This window comes from Barbatula barbatula (assembly GCF_947034865.1).
Source record: "Barbatula barbatula genome assembly, chromosome: 11".
In the NCBI taxonomy this organism is placed as follows: Eukaryota; Metazoa; Chordata; class Actinopteri; order Cypriniformes; family Nemacheilidae; genus Barbatula; species Barbatula barbatula.
In genome coordinates, this window is record NC_136774.1 from 9,005,201 (window position 1) to 9,024,752 (window position 19,552).

The 19,552-nt window shown below is 41.8% G+C and overlaps 2 protein-coding genes and 1 long non-coding RNA gene across 3 annotated transcripts; all 3 read left to right on the forward strand.

Moving 5' to 3' along the window:
* Positions 1 to 2,493: 2,493 nt before the first annotated feature.
* On the forward strand, positions 2,494 to 6,014 carry LOC306900957. Its single transcript, XR_013787347.1, has 3 exons — positions 2,494 to 2,684; positions 4,737 to 4,869; positions 4,997 to 6,014. It is a non-coding gene; the product is annotated as an uncharacterized lncRNA (long non-coding RNA).
* A 1,360-nt stretch (positions 6,015 to 7,374) lies between these two features.
* On the forward strand, positions 7,375 to 10,488 carry LOC306900237 (dual specificity protein phosphatase 3-like). The gene is made up of 4 exons (XM_079467024.1): positions 7,375 to 7,607; positions 8,021 to 8,179; positions 8,570 to 8,775; positions 8,905 to 10,488. Coding segments are annotated over exons 1-4 (792 nt in total). The 5' UTR covers positions 7,375 to 7,605; the 3' UTR covers positions 9,330 to 10,488.
* A 7,378-nt stretch (positions 10,489 to 17,866) lies between these two features.
* LOC306900299 (dual specificity protein phosphatase 26-like) lies at positions 17,867 to 19,060 on the forward strand (the record flags this gene model as incomplete). The annotated part of the gene is made up of 3 exons (XM_079467117.1): positions 17,867 to 18,045; positions 18,415 to 18,623; positions 18,861 to 19,060. The coding sequence occupies 3 exons, from the start codon at positions 17,867 to 17,869 to the stop codon at positions 19,058 to 19,060; spliced, it is 588 nt and encodes a 195-aa protein (XP_079323243.1).
* Between the last annotated feature and the right edge of the window lie 492 nt (positions 19,061 to 19,552).

Sequence of the window (19,552 nt, forward strand, 5' to 3'; positions counted from 1 at the left end):
TTCTCTTCAGAGCTTTGTTGGACGTTTCTCTTTGGCGTTTTAGCTTCGCTTTCATCTCAGTTGAGCAGAATCCTGTAATCCGTGACGCGATGTTCAATCTTTGCGATGTGTCCGCCAAGAAGTGAAGTTCTTTGTTGACAAAATGTAGCGGCTATCCTACGTTGTTAAAAGGCCGCTGAGAGGCTGAAGCAGGAACTCCATGCATTTGCGACGCATATAATAAAGTATCCGTGAGGCAAACAGCTGTTAATAGTCCCATTTATTGCACAGACAGATATTTCTTCGAGTTTGACAGTTGTAAATAGGTGAATATGGTCAACAAAGATTACATCGTCCTGACTCACCCCCTCCCGCTACCAAACTAGGTGAACAGGTGACTAATATTACTATTCCCAGGTGATCCCGTGACCCTCCACCATGATCACGTGACATTTAACTCTTTCATGTCCCTTTCACTCTCTATTGTGACAGTCGGAGCGGAATCGATTCTTTGCAAGAGTCAGTTTTGAAAAGAACTGCTCACAGCAGTAAGTTGTCCCAAACAGAGATGCAAACTTCAGTGCATGTCTTCTCAGAATGGGAAAATTCTCAGAACGTACATACTGTTTATAGAACTCGAGCACACAATTATTTCATGTTGCAGGTTCTCAGGTACATCTGATGGTTCCACATTAAACAGCGTGGCAAATATCTTCAGTTCCTTTTGTTTACTTTTCATGTCCTGAAACCTCTCTCCAAATCTCTGATGCAGTTTTGCACACTCACCAGCATATTCATCTGTGACAGCAGGCTTTTGTTCTTCCAGAGAAGGAAAATGCACAGTGTTACCCTTTTCCAGTTGCAATTGCCAGAGCTTTAATTTAGCTTCAATTGAATTAGGACCTTGGAGCTTAACGTTAAGGTCTGACGGGTACTTGGTTTTGTCCACCATAAATGCCAAATCACACAGCCACTTGACATCGCTGCGTTCCACAACCGTTTTTCCCTCAATCTCCATGAATTGTTTTACTTCTTCCCTCAGATTGTAAAACCGTGCAAGCATATCTGGACGACTCAGCCATCGCACCTCACAATGGTAAACCGGATCTCCGTACTCAGACTCAAGACCACTCGGTAACTCTTTAAACTGGCAGCTGTTTAGCCCTCTGCTTTTGATGAAATGTATGGTGGAAACGAATGTTGTCATTACACTTTGGAGCTTCAGGGAATGTGCACACGGACTCTCTTGATGTATGATACAATGACATACAACTAAATCACTTGGATCGAGACAGAGACGACTCATTGCTTTTTTGATCAATGCAGTTAATCCCTTTTGCGGGCCAAGCATGGCAGGAGCTCCATCTGTGGCAAGGCCACTTAACTTTTCAAATGGTAGTTCAAATTTGTTCATTGCCAAAACAACTCGCTTTAACAAATCCTCACCTTTTGTAGTGCCATGCTTGGCTTGCAAAGACAGCAATTCCTCTGTCGTTTCAAACTCCGCAGTAATCCCATGCATAAAAATGGCTAATTGGGCAGTATTTGTTATGTCTGTTGTTTTGTCGCAGGCCAGTGAGTAAAACTCAAGTCTTTGGGCGGTGTCCTTCAGTGTTGTCTCGATGTCTTGTGACATATCCGTAATTCGTTCTGTGTCGGTTCTTCGAGATAAACTGGTACTTTGGAAGAGTTTTACTTTGTCTGGTGCTAGCAGCTCTGCAGCGGCAACAAGGCACTCTTTAACAAACTCTCCTTCTGAATGTGGTTCAAAGCTAAGGGAATTCAAAATTCTTCATAAAATGTATGCCTGCAAGTTATTTTTGTCTAAATTCATGAATATTCAAACAGAATGTTCTCTATGTGGTAATGAAGATAAATCAATGATCTGTTTGTTCTTCAGATATAAAATTACAAGATCATTTTGGTTTTGGTTTCACTATTGATTTTTAAATATTCGATAAGTTGATTGACGTCAAGGAAGAAATGGTCCTATGTTTATACTCAGACACTGGCTCTATTGAAATGGACAATGCTATTAAAATGTGGTGCATGCTTGGGAAAAATTACATACATAAATGTAAAGTTAAATGCTTTATCCCTAATATTATTATTTTTTGTATTGAACTAAAATGTTTTAAAGAAAACCTTTGTAAAATGAATAAAAACAAGAAAGGAGTTAAATCTCTCAAAATATTGAATTTATTCACCAATTAAGGAACAGAAACCCACTATCTGATTAAAAGCAAAGCTGGTTTGGTTATAATCCTCTTTTTTGTTTTTCATGTTTTTATTAAATTTTTGTATTATTTATTTTATTTGGGCTTTATGTTATATTGAAATGTCTTGATGATAATTTAACTTTACGCTGGACAGTTTTAACGTGAATGTAATATAATATACTAAAAGGTGTTATTCTTTGTAATATATTACTGTTTTTGCATACATTGCGTGTATTATGTGAGAAGCAACAAAAAAAAGGGAAAAAATAAGTTTGTTCCTGAAACTGCAGCATCCAGTCCAGTAGGTGGCGCAAACATCATTGGTGCGCTCTGGCAGTGCAGCCCATCAGCGCGCGCTTCCGCCTGGAGCCTGTAGTTGAATTACTGCGGCTGTTGCTTCTGAGGAGAAACTCAAACCGTTTGGTTGTTACTGTGGATTATGCGCTCGGCTTTTATATCATATTCAAGACTCGATGTGCTGCTCTGGTGAGTAAATGATGTCTGACAAACACTTCTGAGTTTCTAACGAATTGACTTCGGTTTCATTTCGTACGTCAGTGTAATCGGACAGACGTGCAAATCAAGTGACGCGGACACGTTTCGGGAAACCTAAAAGATTCCTGTTTACGCTGTTGACAGTGAGAAATAATACATATATAACAGACGACTGCTATTGAAATAGCATCCCGTTTAACTCGCGTGCTGTTGAATCTCCTCTCCTACAATGTCAGTAACGTCTCCAGTCTTGTTGTTATACTATAAAGCTTGGTTTATATATAGAAAATATGTTATTTTAGTAATCTATTAAAAACAATAACTTTATATGAATTGTACAAGTATTGCTAGGTCTGCTGTCTTGCCATTGGCTGTTGTTTTGCATAATTAATTCACGTACGTCTTTGCAGGGCTTTTGTGCTGTTTTGTGGATGTTTTTATTTGTCGTTTAGAAATAGAATCACGTGTCAAGTTCCCTTTTTTGCTAATGTGTATAATACGTCATTCTGTCATGAAGTTCATGTTATTTATATGTAGTCGCCGTTGATGAGACTGTGGGTTCTTCCCGTCAGATTGCTGACGTTGGCCGGTGATCTTCGGAGGGCGTCGGGTGAAGCTCTCTCGGGTGCTGATCGTTTGTCCGCTGAATGCGCTGCTCAAAGCATAAAGCTTCAGAGGACAGACGATCAGCCTCCTAATAGACTATAAAGGGGGACAATCTTGCGTAGTCCTCCCGGCGTTGAGCGCGCCCATCTCTGATCACCCCTCGGGTTCACTCCCGTGTTCGAGATGTATCGCGCCTCACACTGTTAACTCTGTGAAAGACAGAAACACACTGACACAACTCTTGACTTCTGAAGGGTCTTTGCTTCATGAGTGTTTGCATATCGATGTGTGAAGCTCCTGTGACGACTTTAAGCAAAGAACAGCAAGGTAATCGACATGACTTGTGCTCGTGCACGATCACTGGCGCGCGCGAACCTGACCCCTAGTGAACTTCCGGTTTGTGTTTGGTTGGTGTCTAATCATTTCACTATTTACATTCAGATTAACATTATTATTGGATTGAATAAACGATTTGTTGAATGTGTCCTGCAGTTTGGTCGCATTCAAAGACTTTTATTACTTTTGGGAACAGTGGTTTAAAGTTACATTCAGACAACAGACATCCATACGTCATTGCTTTTAATACACCACGTCGAGAAAATATCATTCTGTACAACAGTTTTTTTTCTGGTTCTGGTGTTTTCTTTACAAGGATTTAACTGAAGTAATTCACACAGTTCTTTTACATTGAGACAGCGTTCATGTCACTGAGCCTACAATCCAACACTTGAAAGAAAAGGCCGGCCTTTAGTATACAAACACAGAGACTGAAAGGGTCAAGATCTGAACTTTACAAAATATCACTTTGGCATCAGTTTTACAGAGAAAGCTGCTCATGAATCTCCCGTTTGCTTGATCAAATAACAGTGAACTCGCAGTTGTCTGGATTTGTGTGGTTGCGGTAACATAAATCTTTGTTTGTCAATCATGCTCGTATATCCTTTTAAAGTGGTTTTTGTTGAGTGTTTATTCCATGTGACATGCAGGAGTGTGGATTTATTTCACTCTTTCTTCAGTCATGGAACCTCGGGGCTTCTGGAAATGATCTCATCTCTGGATTATACGTCATGTTGTACAGTCACATCACAAGCTGACACCAGGTCTGGTCTCCAAAACGAGAGCTTGAATCAGAGATGATACCAAGCGTGGAGGAGCAGACCCCTCCTTGTTTTTTCCCCCTACATGTTCCGTGGAGGAAAACCAGATGCAAATACATTTAGCTTAACTTCTTTTTTGTTTTGCGTATGAAAGGTGATAATAAAGGTGTGGAGTGAAATGAGAATTAGAAAGGTTTTCGATCTTTGGGCGCAAAAACATTCCCATTAACATGAGCTGATTATAACATATAAGGTTTTACTCCATTAAACCGTAACATCGAGAGAAACATGTCTCAGGGATCTCCAGTGTGATTGTCAATGTGTGTTTATCCCTTTGCAGCTGTCTGCCAGTTTCAGGCTGGGGCAGAGAGGACGATGACCTCCGAATACAGTAAGAGAAAACTGTACAACCATACGTGTGATGTTCTCTGGAGTGACAGCAGTGATCATGAAAACATTTCACATCGATTTCTGTAAGTATGTCAAATAGAGATACGCTGTTATTTGGACTTGGACCTTCAGAGATTTGTGTCACGTTACCGCCATACCACAACATTTGATACTTTTCCTGTTGGTCAGTTAAAAGAAGCTTGTTTTCAGGATACAGCTACAGAGGATGACAATAGTGTGGTCGCCCGCCGATGTGGCACGTTACACCACGGACAGCAGGAATCAACTGTTATGGCGGACTCTTCAAACGTGAAAGGACGGTGGTTTCAAATCCTGTTCCTACAACATTCTGTCCGTCAACAGAGAACTTCTCTACATCAACATCACCGCAGACGTCGGCCAGCCAGAGCATTTGCTCCATTAGCCGTGTGTGTGCGATAGTCCAGAGACAGTTTGTATTAAAACACATGAAGGGTTGCCTTTCAGATTCTGCGCTACTGTGGCCTGCACCTGATTTTAAAAGCTCTCTGAAGTTCAGTCACAGGTGCAGGTATTGTGTATTCATCTAAGAATGTTATTAAACCTCTTCAGATTTGGAAACTATAAAGGCGATTATTTGAATGTGACCTGCGGTTTGCTCAACCGGTCTGAATTCAGCTCCGTTTGTTTAAGGTCTGGTATAGGCTCGGGCCGGATGCTCCAGTTGTGTGTAAACTTCACCTTTGACTTGTGAGAATTAAGTTCTGCTGAATTTGTTTGCGTTCCACCACGAAACTCAATCAATTTATTCATATGTCATTTATTGGTTTTAATCTGTGTTTACTTATTAAGTGGGTAAACAAAAAGGCATAAATCTCTGCAATATATGTTTTAATTTGACAATATGTGTTTTATTTCACTATGTGTTGTTGTTTACTGTGTATTGCACTTCTGATGGAACACGTATATTTCTATGAGATTCAAAAACTATCCTGGTGATAACCAGATGAAGCCAGATTGGTTATGAAAACTCAGTGATTCCTGATTGGCTGGAACAAAGGTTGGAGTCAGATTCTGTGATGATAGATGAACTTTGAGCATCTCACTTTGTTGGCTCGAGCGAATAAAGTTTGACCATTTGACACCAGGAAGAATTGTCTGCAAGATTTTTCTTTGGCATTGAAAAGACCATTTCTTCCAAAACACGTCATTGTATAACACCCTCTCTTAAGATTGTCTTTCTTTCTTTAAGGCAGACCACACAAGATAAACCTTGAGCACATTAATATTACCGAGCTTTCCTTTCCTAAGTACATTCTCTTTGGGTGACAAAAAAAGTAAGGCCAGTCATTTGGAAAGTGAATGCCACTATTATTTTCACTAATTTTTTTATTTGTAATTAAATAATGCCCTTAACAAGATATTAAACATAACAAATGTTTACATCAAATCCACAGCACAGAACAACTGCATGTTCAAAAGTTAATATACACGTGATTCGGCATCACTTTGTGTGTCTTTTGCAAGTGTCTAGGAGTTTGTCTTCAGTGTGAAGAGATGAATCTTAACATCACACAGTCAGTGGTGAACAAGGGTTGAATATGCAGATGTTGTAAAGGATCAGTGGACAGTTTATTGCTCCGGTCGAGCCAATGCATCCAGTGCAGCGGTATATTTATTTAAATAATAAAAAACAACAATACACTCTCTTCCCCACTTCCTGTTTCAGGAGGCAAAAATTGATTCAAACATTTCCTTTAGCTCATAGTTGAACATTGCATAGCAGTGCAATACTGTCACAGACACCCTGGACCTTTTTGTAACAACCGACTGCATGAAGTCTTAATACCTTTACATAATAAAGGTAAACATGGAATTTATTTGTATTGTTTCTCTCGCCGTTAAAAGTGTGAACATCGTTTATTAGATAAAACTTTGTTAAAAAGTATATTTGTATAAGGAAAATATTGACAACCTGGAACTTAAAATAAGGGGAAAACTTGCCTGCTATAGTCACCAATGTAATGCATTTTTGGACACAAGATGGTGCTGTTTTTCCATAATGTAGAACTTCACAAGTAGGGTTTCTCATATTAAAGATATAAAGAATATTGTCTTTAGTTCACAACACACAAACCAGTATATAGATTACAAGATTATATCATAACAAGGTTGACAAATAATAGCAAAAATACTTTAAAGAGCAACCCAGAAGCTGGAAAAGTGTAAAGTAAATGATAACAGTCTGGTCTTGACTTCACTGATTTATTTCTTTAACATAAACTGTGGAAAGCGGAAGACCAATCACAATCCGGTTTACAGAGACATGCAAGTAAAAGACCAATCAGACGTTAGTAAACTACATTACAGTCACTTCATTTCTGCCGCTTGACAATGTATGCCTACGGTGTTACTGTCGTGTGATTTATATCTGCACATAATACTACACACAGAATATTGTCATTTTTAATAAACACAACCACTTCCACCCCAAAACCTACAAGTATTGAAAGATAAGCCACTGGAGGCTTCCCATTGGCTGAGGGTTTGCATAGTTAATGAGGTAGGTCTGTGTATGGCTTATATGCTGTTTTGAGGATGTTTTTGACGGTCTTTTATATCTAAAGTTGTGTTTCTATGTCCGTTTTGTGTCACGTGTTATCCTGAGAAGTGATTCATGGATCGGATTGAGGCTTATGTAGGAATCGCGTTTTCTTAAGATACATACCGTTGTGGAAACCGCTGTTTCTGAGAGTCAAGTTAAAAGAAGTAACGTTGATCATGTTCGGTGAGCGCGTGCAGGATTTCTACTTTAGACCGCGGATAACGACACAGAGCAAATGTAAGTTATTGTTTCTAATAATACATATTTTAATGCTGATAACATGCTGCGCTGCATCCATATGTTGACATTTGTTTATATTGTTGTGTAAGTATGATGACGTGTCACACAATAGTCCTACATTACGAGCAAAACATTATCACTGTTTAAAAAATAACAGATCTTTATTACGAAATAAGTTTAAGCAAATGAATTGTAAATCGTCTGAAGGATGTAAGTGATCTTGTTTAAATGCGCAGTTATTGAAAGATATCGACTCTTGTCTCCTTAAACGGACTTTTCATGCTGCTAGTGAATGTTTGAGATGTTTAATCACGTGATCAATAACTTCAACATTTGTCTCTTAGTTTTCATGAGCGTTTCCATAAACGGACGATTAATGTTCTGACTTCAAAACTTCACATGTTTTACAGGTTTAAAGGTTTTGGTCCTCCACCTCTTTCTCCTCGTCTCCGTGCACGGTTGGAGGTCGAAAGGGTGGTAAACGAGATGGAGTGTCTTATGATGCCCGAAAAAACGAACGAAAGTGGCGAAGTAGACGAAGTCTGGCCTGGACTTTACATCGGTGACATGTAAGCTGAATTCTTGTTATTATGGGACTAATGTACGGACCAGAAAAGTTAAACATGAGAGTAAAAATGCATCAAAGAGTTTAACTGCATCTCATTGAACACTAGAAATATACGATACAAATTCTGTCATCATTACTTCACCCTCATGTCATAAATGTCTTTTTCTTTTGTTTAAAACAAAGAAATGTATTATCTCTCTATTTACATTTACAATGGCAGCACATATTTTAAGGTTCAGTTTTTGACAACTTCAGTTGCTCACAGGACTCTGTGTGTAGCTCACATCCACTTTAAAACACATTTCTTCATGAAGCAGAAAATCTTCAGTTTTATTGCTTGCATTTGCTTACTACTGCAATAATAACTCACTGTTGCATTTCATCCTTTTAGGGAAGCGGCTAAAAAATATGGAGAACTGCAAAGGAGACGTTTCACTCATGTCCTGAACTGTATTGACAGTGTTGTATGCCTTAAGCTGTACAAAAAGAGGGGCATGACATACATGGGTATTAGAACAATGGATTCATGCTCATTCAACATAAGCGCATACTTTGATGCTGCGGCAGAGTTTATTCATTCAGCACTCGAAGAAGAAGGTAAGCTGTTTTCATTCATAGACCTCCGTACTATTGTTGCAAGATTTGTGTTCTTGCAAAGTGTATTTCCAACTAGAATTAAACACATCTGAACCAGCCGATTTCTTATTGATATTCTTTTGTCTTCAGGAAAAGTCCTGGTTCACTGTCGTGATGGAGTGAGTCGTGCACCAACAATAGTTCTGGCTTATCTCATGCTGAAACACAACTTTTCCCTGGTGGAAGCCATCAAAATAGTGAAGAGGAATAGAGGCATCTATCCCAACGAAGGATTCATCACACAACTGATCAACCGTCAGAAGGAATTGCAGGATATAACGGTACCTGTATTAGACTCAAGCTGTAATGGTACAGACGACACCTGTACCATTGACGACACCTGTACCATTGACGACACCTGTACCATTGACGACACCTGTACCATTGACGACACCTGTACCATTGACGACACCTGTACCATTGACGACACCTGTACCATTGACGACACCTGTACCATTGACGACACCTGTACCATTGACGACACCTGTACCATTGACACCTGTACCGACGCCTGAACCGTGATGGTTCCATTTTTAAATGTGATGAAATGTCTTGTGCCTGTCACAGTCATCAGTTAGCATCCAAAAAATATATATGAATATATGGTAATATAGTTTTAGTTTAGAAGGATTTAGCATAATTATAGCATGTTTTAACTTAATGCTAGTGATTTAGCTGGTTCTAGGCTAAGTTGGAGTCTATAGATGGTTTTAAAGCAACAACATAAAAAAATACTCTCCTGTGTGCTCTCTTCCACTCTCTCCCGTGAGCTCTCTTCCCCTCTCTCCCGTGTGCTCTCTTCCCCTCTCTCCCGTGTGCTCTCTTCCCCTCTCTCCCGTGTGCTCTCTCCCGTGTGCTCTCTTCCACAGACTCCCGTGTGCTCTCTTCCACAGACTCCCGTGTGCTCTCTTCCACAGACTCCCGTGTGCTCTCTTCCACAGACTCTCGTGTGCTCTCTTCCACAGTCTCCCGTGTGCTCTCTTCCACAGACTCCCGTGTGCTCTCTTCCACAGACTCCCGTGTGCTCTCTTCCACAGACTCCCGTGTGCTCTCTTCCCCTCTCTCCCGTGTGCTCTCTTCCACAGACTCCCGTGTGCTCTCTTCCACAGACTCCCGTGTGCTCTCTTCCCCTCTCTCCCGTGTGCTCTCTTCCCCTCTCTCCCGTGTGCTCTCTTCCCCTCTCTCCCGTGCGCTCTCTTCCCCTCTCTCCCGTGCGCTCTCTTCCCCTCTCTCCCGTGCGCTCTCTTCCCCTCTCTCCCGTGCGCTCTCTTCCCCTCTCTCCCGTGTGCTCTCTTCCACAGACTCCCGTGTGCTCTCTTCCACAGACTCCCGTGTGCTCTCTTCCACAGACTCCCGTGTGCTCTCTTCCACAGACTCCCGTGTGCTCTCTTCCACAGACTCCCGTGTGCTCTCTTCCACAGACTCCCGTGTGCTCTCTTCCACAGTCTCCCGTGTGCTTTCTTCCACAGACTCCCGTGTGCTCTCTTCCACAGACTCCCGTGTGCTCTCTTCCACAGACTCCCGTGTGCTCTCTTCCCCTCTCTCCCGTGTGCTCTCTTCCACAGACTCCCGTGTGCTCTCTTCCACAGACTCCCGTGTGCTCTCTTCCCCTCTCTCCCGTGTGCTCTCTTCCACAGTCTCCCGTGTGCTCTCTTCCCCTCTCTCCCGTGTGCTCTCTTCCCCTCTCTCCCGTGTGCTCTCTTCCCCTCTCTCCCGTGCGCTCTCTTCCCCTCTCTCCCGTGCGCTCTCTTCCCCTCTCTCCCGTGCGCTCTCTTCCCCTCTCTCCTCCCGTGCGCTCTCTTCCCCTCTCTCCTCCCGTGCGCTCTCTTCCCCTCTCTCCCGTGCGCTCTCTTCCCCTCTCTCCCGTGCGCTCTCTTCCCCTCTCTCCCGTGTGCTCTCTTCCCCTCTCTCCCGTGCGCTCTCTTCCCCTCTCTCCCGTGTGCTCTCTTCCCCTCTCTCCCGTGCGCTCTCTTCCCCTCTCTCCCGTGCGCTCTCTTCCCCTCTCTCCCGTGCGCTCTCTTCCCCTCTCTCCCGTGTGCTCTCTTCCCCTCTCTCCCGTGCGCTCTCTTCCCCTCTCTCCCGTGTGCTCTCTTCCCCTCTCTCCCGTGCGCTCTCTTCCCCTCTCTCCCGTGCGCTCTCTTCCCCTCTCTCCCGTGTGCTCTCTTCCACAGACTCCCGTGTGCTCTCTTCCACAGACTCCCGTGCGCTCTCTTCCACAGACTCCCGTGCGCTCTCTTCCACAGACTCCCGTGTGCTCTCTTCCACAGACTCCCGTGTGCTCTCTTCCCCTCTCTCCCGTGTGCTCTCTTCCCCTCTCTCCCGTGTGCTCTCTTCCCCTCTCTCCCGTGCGCTCTCTTCCCCTCTCTCCCGTGCGCTCTCTTCCCCTCTCTCCCGTGCGCTCTCTTCCCCTCTCTCCCGTGCGCTCTCTTCCCCTCTCTCCCGTGTGCTCTCTTCCACAGACTCCCGTGTGCTCTCTTCCACAGACTCCCGTGTGCTCTCTTCCACAGACTCCCGTGTGCTCTCTTCCACAGACTCCCGTGTGCTCTCTTCCACAGACTCCCGTGTGCTCTCTTCCACAGACTCCCGTGTGCTCTCTTCCACAGTCTCCCGTGTGCTTTCTTCCACAGACTCCCGTGTGCTCTCTTCCACAGACTCCCGTGTGCTCTCTTCCACAGACTCCCGTGTGCTCTCTTCCCCTCTCTCCCGTGTGCTCTCTTCCACAGACTCCCGTGTGCTCTCTTCCACAGACTCCCGTGTGCTCTCTTCCCCTCTCTCCCGTGTGCTCTCTTCCACAGTCTCCCGTGTGCTCTCTTCCCCTCTCTCCCGTGTGCTCTCTTCCCCTCTCTCCCGTGTGCTCTCTTCCCCTCTCTCCCGTGCGCTCTCTTCCCCTCTCTCCCGTGCGCTCTCTTCCCCTCTCTCCCGTGCGCTCTCTTCCCCTCTCTCCTCCCGTGCGCTCTCTTCCCCTCTCTCCTCCCGTGCGCTCTCTTCCCCTCTCTCCTCCCGTGCGCTCTCTTCCCCTCTCTCCCGTGCGCTCTCTTCCCCTCTCTCCCGTGCGCTCTCTTCCCCTCTCTCCCGTGTGCTCTCTTCCCCTCTCTCCCGTGCGCTCTCTTCCCCTCTCTCCCGTGCGCTCTCTTCCCCTCTCTCCTCCCGTGCGCTCTCTTCCCCTCTCTCCTCCCGTGCGCTCTCTTCCCCTCTCTCCTCCCGTGTGCTCTCTTCCCCTCTCTCCCGTGTGCTCTCTTCCCCTCTCTCCCGTGCGCTCTCTTCCCCTCTCTCCCGTGCGCTCTCTTCCCCTCTCTCCCGTGTGCTCTCTTCCACAGACTCCCGTGTGCTCTCTTCCACAGACTCCCGTGCGCTCTCTTCCACAGACTCCCGTGCGCTCTCTTCCACAGTCTCCCGTGCGCTCTCTTCCCCACGGGAGAGAGCACACGGGAGACGGTGGAAGAGAGCACACGGGAGACGGTGGAAGAGAGCACACGGGAGACGGTGGAAGAGAGCACACGGGAGACGGTGGAAGAGAGCACACGGGAGAGAGGGGAAGAGAGAGCACACAGGAGACGGTGGAAGAGAGAACACAATAATAAAGTTAATAAAGAATAAAATACCTTTTCAGGGGGCTTACCCTTTGGTTCCCAGAATGCTAAAATATTTTTTATCTTTTTCCCTGACATCTTTGAAAAATACAAATACAATGGCAATGATTAATTTATGTTTTGACAGGATATAAAATATTACCCAGAGCACTCTGCTTTACATGTAGCATTATTAATGTAACTAGAAAGACTATTCCGTCAACTTCCGTGTGTTCGTACATCTATGTTGCCTAATAACAAACGCAATCTGGCCGAGATGCGTGCTGGCGGCAGGAAAATTCACTTTGTGTGCCTGCGTCTCATATACAACGTTATATATAATGCTTGCAGGACAACTTGGTTGGCATTGCGTGAGAAATACACGGTGTGTGCATGTGAACTGGTTGAATTGCGTGTGTCTCATGGCTAATGCGTGAGACTTGAGAACCCTGTAAGCAAAGGAAAACAAAGAAGAACCGTTCCTTGGCTAAACAGGTCTCACCAATATTTTGAATTTACACTGCGATACCTAACTCATCCTTTAGATGTCAATGTCCCATACGTTTTCTTTAAATGCGACAGTTACACGACCCATTCAACAATTTGTTTACATTAAAATAATTATATAAAACGATATAAATCTAAGTAAAATAAAATATAAATAGTTATATAACTAACCACCAGTCAGACCAGTCAATAAACCAGTCAATTTACAATGCCCTCAATTTGGTTGTGACTTATTTTGTTTCCTGAATTGTTGTAGTGTTTTATGATTTGCTATTTTGTTTTTATTCTCCCTGATTATTAACACTGTATGATGTTACCTGCACAATCAATGACATTTTTAAGTTTTGCAACTGTATCAAGCACAGAAATACTACGTCACATGTCCAACTCACTTTTAATATGTTAAGCATGAGAAGACAGTACGTTCAACAGTTTAAAGAAGTCAGAATGCATGACATAGCATAATAACTCAATTTTTTTAAGGGAGAAGGTAATTTTTTTTAATTAAAACCAAGAATTAATCTTGATTGATCCCTTTTAATCACACAAAATAAGAAAGTACATTTTCGGAGATATGGCGCCTTGTTAAGTAACATTTTTGTTACAGTAGCATACACATCAGATCAGCAGACACCTCAACATATGATGCTCATTCTGAAATCTGAATACAGATAAATACATCATTACAACAGTATCCATCCACATTTACCTTAAATATTTCTATACATCATCATTCATTCTGCCTAAAATAAACAAACACTGCACAAATAACATCCAAAGTTCCAACATCAAGTCTCAGGCGTTGCAGAGTGTTTACTGTTTTCAAACTAAGGATGTGTATGGACGCTTTCTTGTGTGAATTCTCCCGTGCAAGCCAAGGCTTGATTTCTGTGCGAATGTCTTTCCACACTTAAGATGTGTGTGTGAGTAGTTCTGTGAATCTCAAGATTTCTTTTACGCACAAAACTCTTTTCACAATGTGGACACGTGTATGGGTGTTCTCCAGTGTGTAACCTCACGTGCACATCGAGATGTATTTTCTGTGTGAAACTCTTTTCACAATGTGGACACGTGTATGGGCGCTCTCCAGTGTGAGTTCTTATGTGTTTTACAAACGTGCTTTTATGTCCGAAACTCCTTTCGCATTGTGGACACGTGTATGGACGCTCTCCAGTGTGTGTCCTCATATGGAAGCAGAGATTGATTTTTTGCGCAAAGCTCCTTCCACACTGGGGACATGTGTATGGACGCTCTCCAGTGTGAGTTCTTATGTGTTTCACGAGAGTGCTTTTATGTACAAAACTCCTTTTACACTGGGGACATGTGTATGGCTGTTCTCCAGTGTGAATTCTCATGTGCATCTCAAGACTTCTTTTCTCGGCAAAACTCGTTCCACATTGAAGACACGTGAATGGACGCTCTCCAGTGTGAACTCTCACGTGCCTTTCAAGATTGTGTTTCTTTGGGAAAATCCTTTCACACTGAGGGCAGGTGTAACATTTCGCTTTTCTTTGACTTCTTTTTGGAGTCTTTTTCATCTCTGTGCTACTAGGTGTTTCTTTCATTTTGTTTGTAATTATGAGGTTTCTGGTACTGATTCTAATCCTTTGCTTAGTTCATCGCCTTCATCTTTCGCGACAATATCTGAAATGAGAAAAATGTATAACCAAATTAACAAAAAATGTAAGTAAGAATACACGTGTCACTAGCTAGTAGCTAAGCACATCATAGTCTCATGAATGGGTGGCTGCATGTCAAAAATACTGCAATACACAGAACACAAGGCAAACAATATAGATTGCTCACAAATATCCCAAAGCTGTATAATTGTATTTGGTCTGTTGAACACAAAAGAAAATATTTTGTAGAATGTGGAAACCAAACAGTTCTGGGTCACCATTGACCAACATAGTAGTTGTTCACTAAGGCCGTAGTAATTCAGCAGAACAAAGAAATGTGTTTTTTACAATTTATTTACATGAAACAGGAGGAAAGAACAGTTAGATTATTTGATTTGATTTGATTCAATTTATTGTCATTACACACATACAAGTACAGTGCAACGAAACGAAATTATGACCCTCTGATGACATTTGCATCAACATTAAGTACATATAACAGCAACGCGATTTAAAACTTAAAAAATATTATTAACTGAGCTAAACGTCCACTTTAAAGAATAAAACAATAAGTTGACAAAAGTGCTTGGATTGTTGAAAATATGCGGGAGGAAAGAAATCTGTTTGGTTAAGTAGCGGAAACGGCACGTGATTGTTATGCTTTTCGTCTTCCGTCAGCTCGCGTTCTGATTGGGTGTCGATTCGTGTCACGTGATTCATTGGGGCTCCGCTACACAACAGTATTTCTGATCGTTAATATTCAATATGTTTGATCGGTGAAAACATCACGTGGAACAAACCTCACACCACAGAGAAAACGTGTTAAACAATCGGAACGTATAATGTGTGGCTTTCATTATGTTAGCAATGGTGCACCACACCAATCCTACCTGACTATTCCCAGACTGTGAGCAGGTGACTCGGCGCAGTAGTCGGTGTTACAGCTGCAGTTTTAAAGCGATGCGCATCTTCTCCGTACAGCAAGACATGCAGACGACACGCACTGTGGGCTTTTGACTAGAGGGGATACAGCTACCTCCACTGGGCATGCGCACTTCAGTACCGCATCATTTTAGTCTCGCTGAAAACAGTTGATTCATATTTATTATTGTATGGTTAGGTTTAGTGTTGGAGTAGGTGTAGGCGTTAGCTAATGTCATTTATTGTTGTTATATGGAAGAGACCACTTCCGGATGTAGCTGTATCCCTTCTCGCACTCAATTCAGAGGGCGGCTCGGATTCATACATTGACCATTACCGCCATCTACTGTAGGATCAGAGTTACTACTGCGCCCAAACTTTCAAGATAAGAGCTTTGATGGCGCTGCGACTTACTTATAATAAAACTGCAATTTCCCTGCAATTCCTACCACTTTTACTAACATGTTTATTTTTTTAACCAATTATTCAGTATTGTTAGAATTTCTCTATTATGTCCTGTATGTCTCCTGCCTTAAGCTAGATATGATACCACTACCCATATGAATTCCTTTCTCTTCCTACAAAATGGTTGAATTAAATGTACTCGTCTGCCCTTCTGCTCATTATCCCATTTTCTTTTTATTGCATTTTTTATTGACTTTAGTTTCTTTTGACATCACTTGTTTTGATAACTTGCTTCCTCATCCTCTGACTGTGCACAGGAATTTATTCATCTGCTGCATTATTGCAATCTCCAACACAATATCTTGTTAAGTTTATGACTGTTGAGCATACAAATTTAGCTTGGATCGGACAATAGGATGCAACGCAGCATTCTTTCTCCTCCAAACACGATAAGTTGAGTTTTTACCAAAAAGTTATATTTTGGTTTCATCTGACCATATGACATTCTCCCGATCCTCTTCTGGATCATCCAAATGCTCTCTAGCAAACTTCAGACAGGCATGTACTGGCTTAAGCAAGGGGACACATTTGGCACTGCAGGATTTGAGTCCCTGGCGGCAAAGTGTGTTACTGATGGTAGCCTTTATTACTTTGGTCCCAGGTCTGCAGGTCATTCACTAGGTCCCCCGTGTGGTTCTAGGACTTTTGCTCACCGTTCTTGTGATCATTTTGACCCCACAGGGTGAGATCTTGCGTGGAGCTCCAGATCTGACTGTTTGAGGTTGTGGACAGATGTCTTTTATACTGATAACGAGTTCAAACAGGTGCCATTAATACAGGTAACAATGGAGGACAGAGGAGCCTCTTAAAGAAGAAGTTACAGGTCTGTGAGAGCCAGAAATCTTGCTCTTTTGTAGGTGACCAAATACTTCTGTTCCATCATAATTTGCAAATAAATTCTTTAAAAATCACACAATGTGATTTTCTGGATATCTTTCTCTCATTCTGTCTCTCATTGAAGTGTACCTAGAAGAAAATTACAGCCCTCTCTCATCTTTTTAATTGGGAGAACTTGTACAATTGGTGGCCGATTATTTTGCCCCACTGTATATGAGATTTGATTTATCCATATTGTTATCATCGTAACTATTTTGTGTCAGGTGAAATTGCTTTATAATAGTCTAAATTAATAACTGTTCTTATCATAATTAAGGCAATTACTTGTATCAGTTGTTTAACTCATTTTATTTTTGGTATGTCTATCAGACATCACATTCTTAATTTGAACTCATAAAAAAATCCATCGTAAATATATCACTATAGAAACGATAGTTCTTAATATTTGCACCATCATTTAGGCCTGTTTTAAGCCCAATTTCTTTCAATCCAATTCCTCTTTTTAAGGCGCACATTTTATTACATAAAAGTAATTATTGTGATATGTTATAAATATAACACCATGACATTGGTGATAAATACATTTTCTGAGCATATTTATTTAAGGTTTTAACTGCAAATGTCACATTGCGTGTGACATTTATTTTACAAATCTGCATGGATGCTATCAAACTACAGGCTCATTCATGATCTGTCAGTTTATTTCACCATATGTGTTGTGCATATCACACTGCATTATTGTATTTTTTATAATTTAAATAAAAATATATTATTTAATTTGGTTTAAGAAAATAAACAGCAAATAACTCGGTGCATACGCATTTGTGTAACCCTAAACTGTATACGTTTCATGTGTAAGTGATCTGGTTTAAATGCTCAAGCCATAGTTAGTTATTGTATGATAGCCAACTCCCTTGGCTTAAAATAACCTCGTCCTGTGTTGGCATCCATAACATGACTTTCCCTCATGCAGACTATGAATGCTATAAATTTACATCTTAACTCAATGTCAAGTTAATGTTATCGGTACTTCGTCAGGCGGATCACAACATTGTTGTCGTGCCCGTAACTTTAATCAACTGCGCATTTCCATCAACGAACATTGAATAAATGTGCGGACATTCAGAGCTTAAAATGTCTTCCAGGTCGAAATATTCAGAGTGGCGAGGCGGCAGCTCACGTTCAGCTCAACCTGAAGTCGACTTCACGTCTCCCGGTTTGGCGGTGATGGAGGTTGAGCGTCTTTTCTTCTCGGGGAAAGCGATCAACAGTGCCGCAGATGAAGTCTGGCCCAAACTTTACATCGGCGACATGTAAGCAGCCTACATGAACCTGTTTAAAAGTTTATTTACCTGCATCCTATTAATTATGAAAGAAAATAAATTAAAGAGTATTGATATCAACTACATTTTATTATTGATCACAGAGATGTCATTATTGCTTGCAGATACTGTAAAGTTTCAAATGCAGTACATGATTTTGAACACAAGAGGGAGCTGTTTCATAACGTTGTGAGATCAGATCGTTTATTTATGGTTTCTTAGGCAATAATGATCTACACATAAGAATACTTTTGGTGAACCGAATTACAAAAAATGGTTTAACACAAAGGTCCTCAATCGTAAAGCTTGCATTTGCTCAAAAATGTAACGATAACAGAGTTTTGCATTGCCTCCATTTAGGAATATCGCTGAAAATCTTGCAGAACTGCGAAATCATCACTTCACCCATATCCTGAACTGTGCTCAAAGCTCCAGACGTGGCGGTGAGATCTATGATGGCATGGGCATCACATACCTGGGCATAGATGCACATGATACACATACGTTTGACATGAGCGCCCATTTTAAAACTGCAGCAGAGTGTATACATACAGCACTAAAGGGAGGAGGTAAGCCGTTTGCATTCATACCTGCTAAAGATTTGCGTTCCTGCAAAGTGTAATCCAGACTAGAATATATCTGAACCGGTTTTGTTCTTAGTTGAAAATTAAAGGTGTGTAGAGAAAGATCTTAGTTGAACTCTACATGAAGAACTAAACAGATTTGTCTTAGCTTGTTAAACTTCTGAACATTTAGTTCTGCATCTTTGCCTCACTGGACTATATATGCATATTTTCTTACCACAGGGAAAATCCTGGTTCACTGTCACGTTGGAGTGAGTCGATCAGCAACAATAGTTTTGGCTTATCTGATGCTCAAGCAGAACATGACACTGGTGGAATCGATCAACACTGTAAAAGAGGGAAGAGGCATCATACCTAACAGAGGCTTCCTCAGACAACTTATTGATCTTCACATCAAGTTGTATGGCTATAGAAACAAATAAGACTAAAGCCAATCACTAAACTGAAAATGAAGTTTTTGCAGTAAAGTCCAGAGCAGTTGTTTGTGGCTCATTAAGATAAAGTTGGTGTAATTATGCAAAACATATATTCCTCATAAATGGACAAACGAAACTTAAAATAAAAGTAACTATTTAATGTTCTATAAAGATGCATCCCTTCCCCAGTAATTGGGTATCATTGCTTCAGGATTGTGCATTTTATTTCACAGAAACCCTACAAAGTTTGTTGTCTCCCAAAAACCGCGTCCTCAACATGTTTATTTCCCTTTTTTATAGAAAATGTGTTCATAGACTGACATTTTTGGATGTTTAGACTCTATCAACAAGGGTTTAGTAAAATAAAAACAGATGGTTCAATATATTCATAACAAATGCATTCTCTGAGCATTTTTATGTCACGTCCATAATGTTAATTTTCATTGCCAAAGGTAAATACAAACAGGTATATCCTTTTGTAATTAAAAACCTTCAATC